The sequence below is a fragment of the Ovis aries genome, chromosome 12 (assembly GCF_016772045.2).
Source record: "Ovis aries strain OAR_USU_Benz2616 breed Rambouillet chromosome 12, ARS-UI_Ramb_v3.0, whole genome shotgun sequence".
NCBI lineage: Eukaryota > Metazoa > Chordata > Mammalia > Artiodactyla > Bovidae > Ovis > Ovis aries.
Genome location: NC_056065.1, coordinates 452,201 through 464,337, shown reverse-complemented (window position 1 = coordinate 464,337; position 12,137 = coordinate 452,201). Strand labels below are relative to the sequence as shown.

The 12,137-nt window shown below is 36.1% G+C and overlaps 1 protein-coding gene across 1 annotated transcript; it reads left to right on the top strand.

Moving 5' to 3' along the window:
- Positions 1–8,846: 8,846 nt before the first annotated feature.
- LOC106990697 (olfactory receptor 10AG1-like) lies at positions 8,847–9,909 on the top strand. Its single transcript, XM_015099018.2, has 2 exons — positions 8,847–9,282; positions 9,395–9,909. Exons 1-2 carry the CDS (start codon positions 8,853–8,855, stop codon positions 9,907–9,909), a joined length of 945 nt encoding a protein of 314 aa, XP_014954504.2. The 5' UTR covers positions 8,847–8,852.
- The last annotated feature ends 2,228 nt before the right edge of the window (positions 9,910–12,137 follow it).

Sequence of the window (12,137 nt, the reverse complement as noted above, 5' to 3'; positions counted from 1 at the left end):
GGAAAGCTTTAGAGAATACTTGTTGAATGACTATAGAACATGGGCACACTTGAATAAGCAAAAGTTCATACTGCAGAAAATGTAGAAAAGATAGCATTTTAATAAATTATATTAATTTAATTATTAATAATGGTACATAAAAAGAGAGCTTGACCCTCACGTCACAAAATTTATTTTAAAATGTAATCTCAGATAATTTGTAAACTTAAGTAAAATGCATAACAATGAGTCTCTTCCAAGATAATGTTTATTAACTTCATGACGTTGGTGCAAGAAAAGTGTTTTTGATAAAATTATTAGTCATAATGTAAACATTAATCTGTTGCACTTCCTGGACTAAGGAATACTGGTATTCAGAGTGAAGTTTTTCAACATAAAATGTTTAAATACACTATAGTTAAAGGAGTGCTCTAAATCAAAAGCATCAAAAATTCAGGAGAAAAATTGACAACAGACTTAAAGATGCATTTCACAAGACAGAATAATCTAAATGCCCAGAAAAAAAGAAGGAAATAACCCATTAGCAACCAGTAAAAGAAAATTAAAACTAGATTAAAATCAAATGAACACATTTGTAATGACACATTCATTACAAGGATGAAATAAACAAGAAGACTAACCCGATCACATACGTAAAGGACGTGGAGTAATGAAAGCTCTCCCCTGATGCTGGCGTGTGAATTGTACAGCATATTAGCACACAGCCTGCCTTCATCAAGAAAAGCTTACCCTTAGCCATGTACCAGAAGAAATGTGTGCACATGTGTGCCAAGGGACGCATCTGAGAATGCTCATTTCACATCATCCACAATGTCGGATCTTTATCAAACTAGAATTGACTGCAATTGTGATAATTTCACACAGAGGAAAACCAAGGAGTTATAGAAATGAATAAAATGCAATTACATACAGCATGGATTAAGCATATTTTTAAGCAAACCAAATCATAATCATAATGTACATATCCTTTTTGTTAAGGTAAAAAGCAGTATTTAGAACACCATTTATCATACCTATATACATAATTCCATTTCTTAAATTTTATTTAATGAGCATATTCTATCATGGAAAAAGGCATAATACTGTCTTACTTTTGGCTATGCTTTTATTTGTTTATGAAACTAATTTAGAAAGATGAATTACCTTTTATTATAAAAAGGTAGTAATCAATCAACAAAAATATGATTCAAGACTGGTGATGTTACAGAATTGCTTTGTAAAATAAATCAACATCTTTATAAAAGGACATACTTAAAGCCAAGTTTAATTTTCCAACCTCTAAAACAATTAAATAACTTTCATTTGTGGTTAAGAGGCTCTGGGTCACAATAAGCCAGTCTACTTTCAAGCACTAGAAATTTTTGATAAATTATAGAACACATTTTAAAGATATATAACTGTGGGAGAAAAAAGAATAGATGACAGTATCAAAATCAAGGCTCATTAAGTCATAAAATATTCACACTTTTCCAAGCACAAATTTGTCGCAATATCATGCTACTGCATATCTTAGTATGCATGCATGCTTACTGATTGGCTCAAAGAGTGAGCACAACTGTGATACTGGTCAATTGGATATTCCTCTCCACACATACACAATGCATAGGAAAATGTCTCAGATTTTTAACACTGTATCATTATTCAGATTACAATTTACTTTTTATTTTTTTCCTACAAATGAAGCTGTTGTCTGTAGTCGAAGGAATAATTTTCTTCTGTGAATTGCTAATTCATCTGTTTTACCCATTTTTAAAATTTATACTCTGGACTTTTCCTCTGTATTAAAGAAGGAGCTTTATTTGATTTTAGTTGTAACAATTTTTTTCCATTATATTAATTATATTAGATACTTATGGGGTTTGCTACATTTTAGCATCTAGAATCATTTATTTTTACAAATTTTTTTTGTATTTGTGTGTGTGTACTGCCTTCTAAATTTTTTTTTTGCCTTCTAAATTTTAATGAGTTAAACTTTTCTTACTCCAAAATTATAAAACCCATTTCTTAGAATACTGTCATCATTTCACTATAAAATATACAAAATTGTGTATCATTCAGGGTTTATCTTGCTGTGGGATAGTTATCAAAAATACGTATATTGTTTTTTTCCCTCTAAGGCTGCCCAATTGTCCAAATAACAGGGATTTTAAATGCCCACGCCTTACCAAATTGGTAGGCTATTTTCAGTTCAGTTCAGTTCAGTTGCTCAGTTGTGTCTGACTCTTTGCGATCCCATGAATCGTGGCACGCCAGGCCTCCCTGTCCATCACCAACTCCCAGAGTTCACTCAGACTCACGTCCATCGAGTCAGTGATGCCATCCAGCCATCTCATCCTCTGTCGTCCCCTTCTCCTCCTGCCCAATCCCTCCCAGCATCAGGGTCTTTTCCAATGAGTCAGCTCTTCACATGAGGTGGTCAAAGTACTGGAGCTTCAGCTTTAGCATCATTCCCTCCAAAGAAATCCCAGGGCTGATCTCCTTCAGAATGGACTGGTTGGATCTCCTTGCAGTTCAAGGGACTCTCAAGAGTCTTCTCCAACACCACAGCTCAAAAGCATCAATTCTTTGACACTCAGCCTTCTTCACAGTCCAACTCTCACATCCATACATGACCACAGGAAAAACCATAGCCTTGACTAGATGAACATTTGTTGGCAAAGTAATGTCTCTGCTTTTGAATATGCTATCTAGGTTGATCATAACTTTTCTTCCAAGGTTTAAGCGTCTTTTAATTTCATGGCTGCAATCACCATCTGCAGTGATTTTGGAGCCCCCAAAAATAAAGTCTGACACTGTTTCCACTGTTTCCCCATCTATTTCCCATGAAGTGATGGGACCGGATGCCATGATCTTTGTTTTCTGAAAGTTGAGCTTTAGGCCATCTTTTTCACTCTCCTCTTTCACTTTCATCAAGAGGCTTTTAGCTCCTCTTCACTTTCTGCCATAAGGGTGGTGTCATCTGTATACCTGAGGTTACCGATATTTCTCCCAGCAATCTTGATTCCAGCTTGTGCTTCTTCCAGCCCAGCATTTCTTATGATGTACTCTGCATGTAAGTTAAATAAGCAGGGTGACAATATACAGCCTTGATGTACTCCTTTTCCTATCTGGAACCAGTGTGTTGTTCCATGTCCAGTTCTAACTGTTGCTTCCTGACCTGCATATAGGTTTCTCAAGAGGCAGGTCAGGTGCTCTGGCATTCCCATCTCTTTCAGAATTTTCCTCAGTTTATTGTGATCCACACAGTCAAAGGCTTTGGCATAGTCAATGAAGCAGAAATAGATGTTTTTCTGGAACTCTCTTGCTTTTTCCATGATCCAGCGGATGCTGGCAATTTGATCTCTGGTTCCTCTGCCTTTTCTAAAACCAACTTGAACATCAGGAAGTTCACGGTTCACTTATTGCTGAAGCCTGGCTTGGAGAATTTTGAGCATTACTTTACTGGCTATTTTAGTCAATGACAAATGTTCATGTATATTTGAGCCTTTTCTGGAATTTCTATTCTAGTCCAGGAGAAGGCTTCTTTATTTACACATGATATTGGGCTGAGCTATGCTCAGTCGCTCAGCTGTGTCTGACTCTTTGTCAGAAGCCATGGACGACAACCCGCCAGGCTGCCCTGGCCTCTCCTGCCTCGGTAGGCAGATTCTTTACCACTGAGCCGCCCGAGAAGCCCTTGCATAATACTGCACTCTGAGAATCACGAGGTCTTCTAACTCCTTCCCAGCACTGGCTATTTCTTGGATGAGCTCCTGCAGGAGCTCAGCCTGGCTGGCCTCTCACTCCCCTTCTGTCCTTTATCACATCCGGTCCCCGTGATAAGCCTCTCCCACTACCCACTACTCACGGGCCTTCTGTGATATTTGCCGTGAGGCTGCTGATACTTTTTAATTAACCTTCCAAATCACTCACACTGACACATGCTATATGTGTTCCCTCTTGTAAATGTTTTCTCTTCATAATCATAAACCTTACTGCTGCTGCTAAGTCGCTTCAGTCGTGTCGACTCTGTGTGACCCCGTAGAGGGCAGCCCACCAGGCTCCCCCATCCCTAGGATTCTCCAGGCAAGAACACTGGAGTGGGTTGCCATTTCCTTCTCCAGTGCATGAAAGTGAAAAGTGAAAGGGAACTCGTTCAGTGGTGTCCGACTCTTCGTGACCCCATGGACTGCAGCCCACCAGGCTCCTCCATCCACGGGATTTTCCAGACAAGAGTACTGGAGTGGGGGTGCCATTGCCTTCTCCAAATCATAACCTTGAGTGAGTGATGTCGCTCAGTCGTGTCCGACTCTTTGCGACCCCATGGACTGTAGCCTACCAGGCTCCTCCCTCCATGGGATTCTCCAGGCAAGAGTACTGGAAAAACCGCTATTTACTAAATAATTGGAACCAATATGGAGAAGGAAATGGCAACCCACTCCAATATTCTTGCCTGGAGAGTCCTGTGGACGGAGGAACCTGGTGGGCTGACGTCTATGGGGTCGCACAGAGTGGGACAGACTGAAGCAACTTAGCAGCAGCAGCAGCAGGAACCAATATCCAATTTGTGGGGTGATGAGAAACTGGCTCTAATTTTAAACAGTCTTTATGTTGGAGAAATTTCTCCATATTTGAAAACATATAACTCACCAACTTTTTGCTTAGCATCTTTCCTATGATCTCAGCTGGACTTATTCCAGATTCTCATTTTATTGTAGCTAGAGTCTGAAAGTATTCACACCTTGAACATGTAAAATAAATTTGGGAAAATTTGGTGGTAGGCTGCAAAAGAGAGGAAAAATTTTCTCCTACTATGGTTAACCTTGGGTTAAATTTTAAAATTTTGATGTATGTTTAATACATTCATCAGCTAAATCTCAGGTTGCTGAAGAAATCAATAACACACTAATTTTGCCCATAAAAATATTTGCCATAAGAATATGTATTATAACTATTACACAGATCTGTCCTCTAAGTATCAAGAAACATACAGAGACTCTGCATAATGCGTTCATAATAGTTAAGAACTGGATGCATGTCTGTTTTGGGTCAACCCAAATAATGCTGTGAGTGTACGGGCTCAGTCATGTATGACTCTGTAGCCCACCAGGCTCCTTTGTCCATGAAATTCCCCTGGCAAGGATTCTGGAGTGGGTTGCCACTTCCTACTCCAGGTGAATTTCCTGACCCAGGGATCAAACCTCTGTCTGTTGCATCTCCTGCATTGGCCTCTTGTATCTCCTGCATTGGCAGGCCAATTCTTTACCAGCTGTACCACCTGGGGAGCCCGCAAATAATATTACTTAGCACCCTGTTCACATTTGAGAAATAAAATGCTCTGTGTCCTCTAGTCCCTCTAGAGGCTGAAGAAAAAAATATTCTGAGTAGAGTGAGAGCTATCTGGGAAAATTAAAAAAAAAATGCAAGTCAGAAAATTCACGAAGTGATGATTTAAATTGGAAATTTAAATGTGCCAGGTTGCAGAGATCCCTTGGGTAGAGATAGCTACTTTTAAAGAGCACTTTATGTATAGAAAGAACAGAATATTTAAAGTCCAGTTGAATAATTTTGATGAAACAGGTAATTTCAGTTACAGGAACTTAAATATTCTGATCTTCTCTAGTGAGAAAAATCAGCAACATCTCAAGTAAGAAAGGTAAATATGAAAATAATTATAGTAAAGTTTAATTCTTATTTTAAATTTAAAATTAATAATTTAAACATTTAAATGTGTAAATTTTAAGTTTTAACATGGTAGCAAATGTTTCAATTCATTAAAGCATCTTTTATATATTTCTTATTCTATTAAATAAAATTTGCAATTAAATAATAATAAATAATGGTACTAAGTCCGTTTGAAATGTCAAAAAATGTAATAATTAAAGTCTAGGTATAGATGATATTAAAGAAAACTTTATTTGAGTCAACATATTGTATCAAAAAAGTTAAATATGTTTATTCAGTTTGATATTACAATGAGATTTTAAATAACATAACACATAAAATAAAGTTACAACCATTGAGGAGTTCAAAGAACAATTATTTTGAAGAAAGAAACTTATAGAATTCAGGATTTATAAAATAATAAAGATAGCTTTAAGTCCAACGTTGTTTTTAAATTATTTTCAAGGATTACATTGCTAATTTTTATCAGATATACAAATATACTTGAAATACACCTTGTTCTACCTTTGAAAAATTCAAACTCAGATATTACCTATTTCATGTCATACAAGATTTGATCACCAAAATATCTCATCTGTACAACTACAAACTGTATTTTATATAGCACTGGAAATAATTTTATTCAAGTAATAGGTGAAATTGCTCATACTAAATGTTTTTATTCATAAAATGATAAAGATTAAAATTGTATTCTTTTGTATATTAATCTTTTCTCCCTTTTCAGATTGACAATTTTAAAAGTGTCTGTTTCTTTTCTCAATTTCAGAACCAAATAATGAACACCATAGTAAGTAAACAAGCATTTTCTATGTTCTATATTGTTCCCAAGTAGGAAAATAGTCTCAGTGCTTCCATCTCAGATCATGTAACGTCAGTGGGAAAATAAAAGGTAAATGAAAGGACTGAGCCAAATTGCAGCACTGTGTGCTACAAAGTTGTGTGTGTTCTCCCTATTAGTTCTACAGAGTGGAGGTGATACTATTATTGAAATTACTGGCAGAAAATTCTTGGAGAATTCACATCTAAGAGTCTTGGATTTTTATATCACTGTGATGATTGTTTTAATATCTTATTTTATTCCCTCATTAACCATATGATACAAAGTCAAGGTAAATGAGAGAGCAGTTTTTCATAATGGTAAGACAGAGAGTGAAATTTAGAAGAATAAAATTTAGTTTTTAATGAAAAAATAATAGCTAGCTTTTGAATAGACTTTTTATGAATGCCAAAACATCTTTAATTTGCTTTGCATGTACCAAATGAATTAATTCATATAGCAGTCCTAACTGTTGGTACAACTGTTAGTCAGTTTTACAGCCAAGTGATCTGTGGCACAGGGAGATTAAGCAATTCACATTGTCACAAAGCAGGCAAGTGAAGCCATGATTCGATTGCAGGCCATCTTGTCAGGATTGTATTTTCTGTCCATGACACAATATTTAGACTATGCTTGCGTGGAAAAACTTGAAACATAAAGGATGGGGAAATGAGAAGCAGGGCTGGGAGTCATGTTGAGTCAAGTGATGCCTGGAGTGTAATATTTAAGGAGGCAGTCACTTTAACAGTGGTACAATGCAGAGTCAGCCCTGAAACTCTGAAATTCTGTACTAGAGGAGTCTCATTCCTTATTTAGCTAAGACCGTATTCTACTCCAGGCTCTGATGAAAGGAAAAAAATGCAAAAATGTAATCATTAGCAAGTAACTCAATAGCTCTACCCAAAACAATTTTTCTAGGGAGTGTGTTACAACCCTGGCAACTAAAGATTTAAGAACATTGTACCATATTAATAATTATAATTATAGGACCATAACTTATACATAAACATATTAAAAGTGATAAGTAATTTATCAATAATTTCATATCTAATTATCTCAAATAAGAAAGCAAAGAAAATTTAAACAATTACTTAATATAATAGATGATAAATAATGGAGTTAGGATTCAAACTTCAGTATGATTTAAAAAATAAGCACTGATTTGCAATCACAAAACCAATGCGCAAATGATCAATGTATCCATCATTGCTAAATCTCAATATCCTAGCTCAAGAAAAGTGAAACTGTTACCTGAATTATTATTATTTTCTGAGGAACAACAAAGACATCAGAGAGGCACACCGAGTGCAGGGTAAAGCATGACAGGAAGTATCTCACACAGCTAGTGAACACAGCCCGGTGATCCCTGTTTTCCCAGAGTGACCCTCTTAATTGCTTCCATCTGTATCTATTCCCACACGACTTTTCCAGAATGAAACCCTCTGATAGCCCCCACATAATATCTTACTGAAATATATGTATTTTATTCCCCTATGTACAATTAAATAAAATATTCTCTCATTTATTAAAAACTGCCTAATAATGTGAATTGTATATAAGAACATGCATGATCAAGATCATCAAGTGATGGGAGGGAAATGAAGAGTTGAAATATGTAGCTGAAAATAGATAATTTCTGTTATATTAACAGTTCTACTGAAGTATGTAAAGAAAAGTTATAGAGAAATACAAAATTGCCAAAAAATGTAAATATTTAAGGGAATTCCCTAGAAGTCCAATGATTAGGACTTTGTACTTTCACTTCAGTCTCTGGTTGAGGTACTAAGATCCCATAAGCCATGAGACACGGCCACAAAATAATGTAAGTATTTAAAACTGAGATAACATAGCAAGACTGTGGGTCTATCTTCAGTGATTATCAGTTTGTCCAATGCCTGTGCTGGTCAGGGCATTTGGGGCTTCCCTGGTAGCTCAGCTGATAAACAATCCACCTGCAATGCAGGAGACCTGGGTTTGATCCCTGGGTGGGGAAGATCCCCTGGAGAGGGAAATGACAACCCACTCCAGTATTCTTGCCTAGGAAATCCTATGGACAGTCAAGCCTGGTGGGCTACAGTCCATGGGATCACAGAGTCAGACAAGACTGAATGACTAACACTTTAACTTTTTTGACTTTGGACTGTATTCAGAAAGAATGCCCTAAAAGATATTTCAAGGGAGAGTGTATGGTGATAACACATGGATTATAAACTGAGAAAGGAGAAATGCATAAATAATAAAATTCTTAAATTAGGAACAATTGCATTGATCATAGAAATCAATATGGATATCCTGATACGATTTATAAAACAGGCACTGACCCTTGATGGTAAAAATAAAAAGCAGATAATACATTTCTGCCTTTTCACAGATGCAACACCAAGAAAAAGCACCAGAAGGTAATCTCACTAAATTGATGAAATTTGTTCTCCTGGACTTTGCTGATGTTCCTCATCTCCAGGGGTTTTTATTTGGACTGTTCTTACTCATCTATATAATTATCTTGATGGGCAATGGGATCATATTTCTGATAACAAAACTAGACCCTGGTCTCCAGACCTCCATGAATTTTTTCCTTGGAAATTTTTCCCTTTTGGAAATCTACTATGTGTCTGTTACGCTCCCCAGAATGCTCACGAGTCTTTGGACACAAAGAATGATTTCTTTAGTTGCTTGTGCCACACAAATGTGCTTCATTCTTATACTTGGGGCCACCAAGCGCTTCCTTTTGGCCGTGATGGCCTATGATTGCTACACAGCCATTTGTAGCCCTCTGCACTATCCTCTGGTCATGTCGCTCAGTCGTGTTCAACTCTTTGCGACCCCATGGACTGTAGTAGCCTACAAGGCTCCTCCATCCATGGGATTTTCCAGGCAAGAATACCGGAGTGGGTTGCCATTGCCTTCTCCAAGTCATGAACTACAAGGTGTGTATCCAGCTAATGGCTGGCTCCTGGATCAGTGGAATCCCAATCCAAATAGGCCAGACAGGCCAGATTTTCTCTCTGCCCTTCTTCTGTGACATCCCTCCCATACTCAAGCTGGCCTGTGGGGACGCTTTTCTGAATGAAATGTTGGTCTTCACAGTTGCTGCGCAGTTTGTTTTGGCTCCATTTCTGTTGATACTTGTCTCTTATGGCAAAATCATCTCCACAATCCTTAAATTGCCATCAGCCACAAGTCGAGGCAAAGCCTTTTCCACCTGCTCCTCTCATCTTATGGTTGTGGCATTGTTCTTCAGATCAGGCCTTGTCACATATTTAAGACCTAAGACCCAAGGCTCAGCAGGAACTGACAAAGTGCTTTCTCTCTTCTACACGATTGTGACGCCTGTGTTTAACCCCATGATATACAGTCTAAGGAACAAGGATGTCATAATGGCACTGAGACAATGGCCATGCAAATACCTTAGTTCATTGAAAAACTGACTTGTATTTCAGAAGTTGATTTCTTACATATTTGTTATAAATTTTCAATATTTATCTTAACTCAATTTATCTGTCTATAAAGTGGTAGTTATTACCAAAATAAAAATTACTTGTAACACTGAGAAACCTTTCTATCTCCAGTTATACAGTTGTGTATGGGTCAACAAATAGCAAATCATTCACTTGGGAATTCTATAACCTTCTTGTGAAATGTTCTCTTGTAGTAAGAACTTTAGACAAGAATTGCTATAATAGGCCCAGTTGTAATACAGACTCAAGTTATATCACTTATTTGAAAGCATATTATTCAGTTCCACAGAGTTGTCACAGGAAATTTTTAAAACTAAGTTAGTAATGGGCATTAATTAAAATGTTATGTATAGTTTGGCCTAGCAATTATTCTGCAGAGAAATGATTTCTTAGAGTGAAAAGTGCCTCTCACTGGGAATGTAGTTTAATAAATGATGTTGTACAATGATATTAGTAATTATTAGGCATCATTTATGTGTATATCAGATTAAATAATAATATGATTTGTTGAGTTGATAAAAGATATTATTGAAGTCTTTACGTATAATAAGATGAGCTTGGAAAAAGTGATGAGAATATTCACAAGTCATGATTTTTTTAATATATTTTCCTAGAGATGATAGTGAGGATAGGAAAGTTAGGGGAAAAGGGAAAGGATTTAAATTTTTGTAAAAGTAAGTATCTGCCATAAAAGCACAAGTATTATACACCTTAAACCTTACATACATACACATATTAGAAACGGTCAATAAAAAAATAATCATCATTAATTATGGAAATCACAGAGTAAATCATTCTATTTTTCCTTTGTTTTATTGAAATTGTGCAGTTTATTACAGTAAGCTTGTGCTATTCAGGTAATCAAAATAACAAACAATTTGTATTCATTCTGGACAAGGAAAATCACAATTATTAGTTGTGTCTGCTATTTCTGTAGTTATATAATTTTCAAAATTCCATATATATATAATAATAATCCTTCCTATAGACAGGCAACAGATCATTGCAGAAATATGACCTGTAACCAGTACTCAAAGTTAAAAAATATGATGAAGCTTGAAGAGTTGCTTTTAAAGTTTATTCCCATAAAAATATAAGTAAGTTTTGTTCACATTTATATGGAGCTGGCTATTTCCAGATGGATAGGGAGGTGCAGTACCACTTTCTCCTTGGGAAAGCAACCAGATGACATGTGACCAATTCTGATAATAAAGTGAAGAAGGAAAAACCAACTCTTACTGAGAACCAAGTAAACAATAAATCACCAAGATTCTCAGATAATACAGCCATCATAACCTACTAAAATCTAATGGGGATGATTGAATACAGCGGAGATTAAGAGAAAGAGAACTATAACAACAACAACAACAAAATTCCAGGAAAATTTCTAGGCAGAAGTTGGATAAATCCTGAAACTATCATATGCTGAAAAGATTGAGACAAAAATCAGGAAATCCTCTCTTTTTTCTCTCCCTTCTGCCTAACTAAAAAAAAAAAAAAAAAAAAACCTCTTTTAGAGAGAAGAGATAACTAATTGGGGGTGGGCAACATTTAAAAATATTGATAGATTGAACAGATGTGATTGGATCTCTCTCCTTTTATAGAGAAGGGCAAATAAGAGTGATATCTTGGAGCATTATGACTTTTTTGGGGTAGATACTGAAGTTCCAAGCTAAAAATGTCAGTGGACAGCTTCAGAAATTATTCTCCCTTTGGCTTGGCAACTACCAAACCATATCTAAACTAGTTACCACATTTAGTGGTAATAGCTTGCCAAAAATCTGTGTCTGTATCACTTGTTTTTAAAACACAATAAATCTGTGCAAATACTACCACTGCTTTGCAAATCATAAATATCTTTATTAGCAGGATAATCTTTTGTTACTACTTTGCATTGTACTATTTCCAGAGCAAGTCACTTATAATTCTGAGAAACTAAGCACACACAATTTTATTATTTAGAAACATGAAAACAGACATTCATTTACATAGGTATACATGCTTGTCTGTGTGTGTCTGTGTGTGCACTTTACGAGAATATTGCTTTTGTGGACTGAAGTCAACTGACAACGAAGGATAGGAAGGTCAATAATATGCGCAAAATCTTTCCGAGATTAATAGCCTGATTCGGGGAAAGTGAAAAGTGAATATGTCTTCATTGTGCATCTGGATTGTATTAATAGCTTGGATTCTTTGCT

Coding starts and splice junctions, on each gene's coding strand:
- LOC106990697 (XM_015099018.2), top strand. CDS start 8,853: ATGCAACACCAAGAAAAAGCACCAGAAGGTAATCTCACTAAATTGATG. Junction 9,283..9,394: donor TCCTCTGGTCATGTCGCTCA/GTCGTGTTCAAC, acceptor GCCTTCTCCAAG/TCATGAACTACAAGGTGTGT.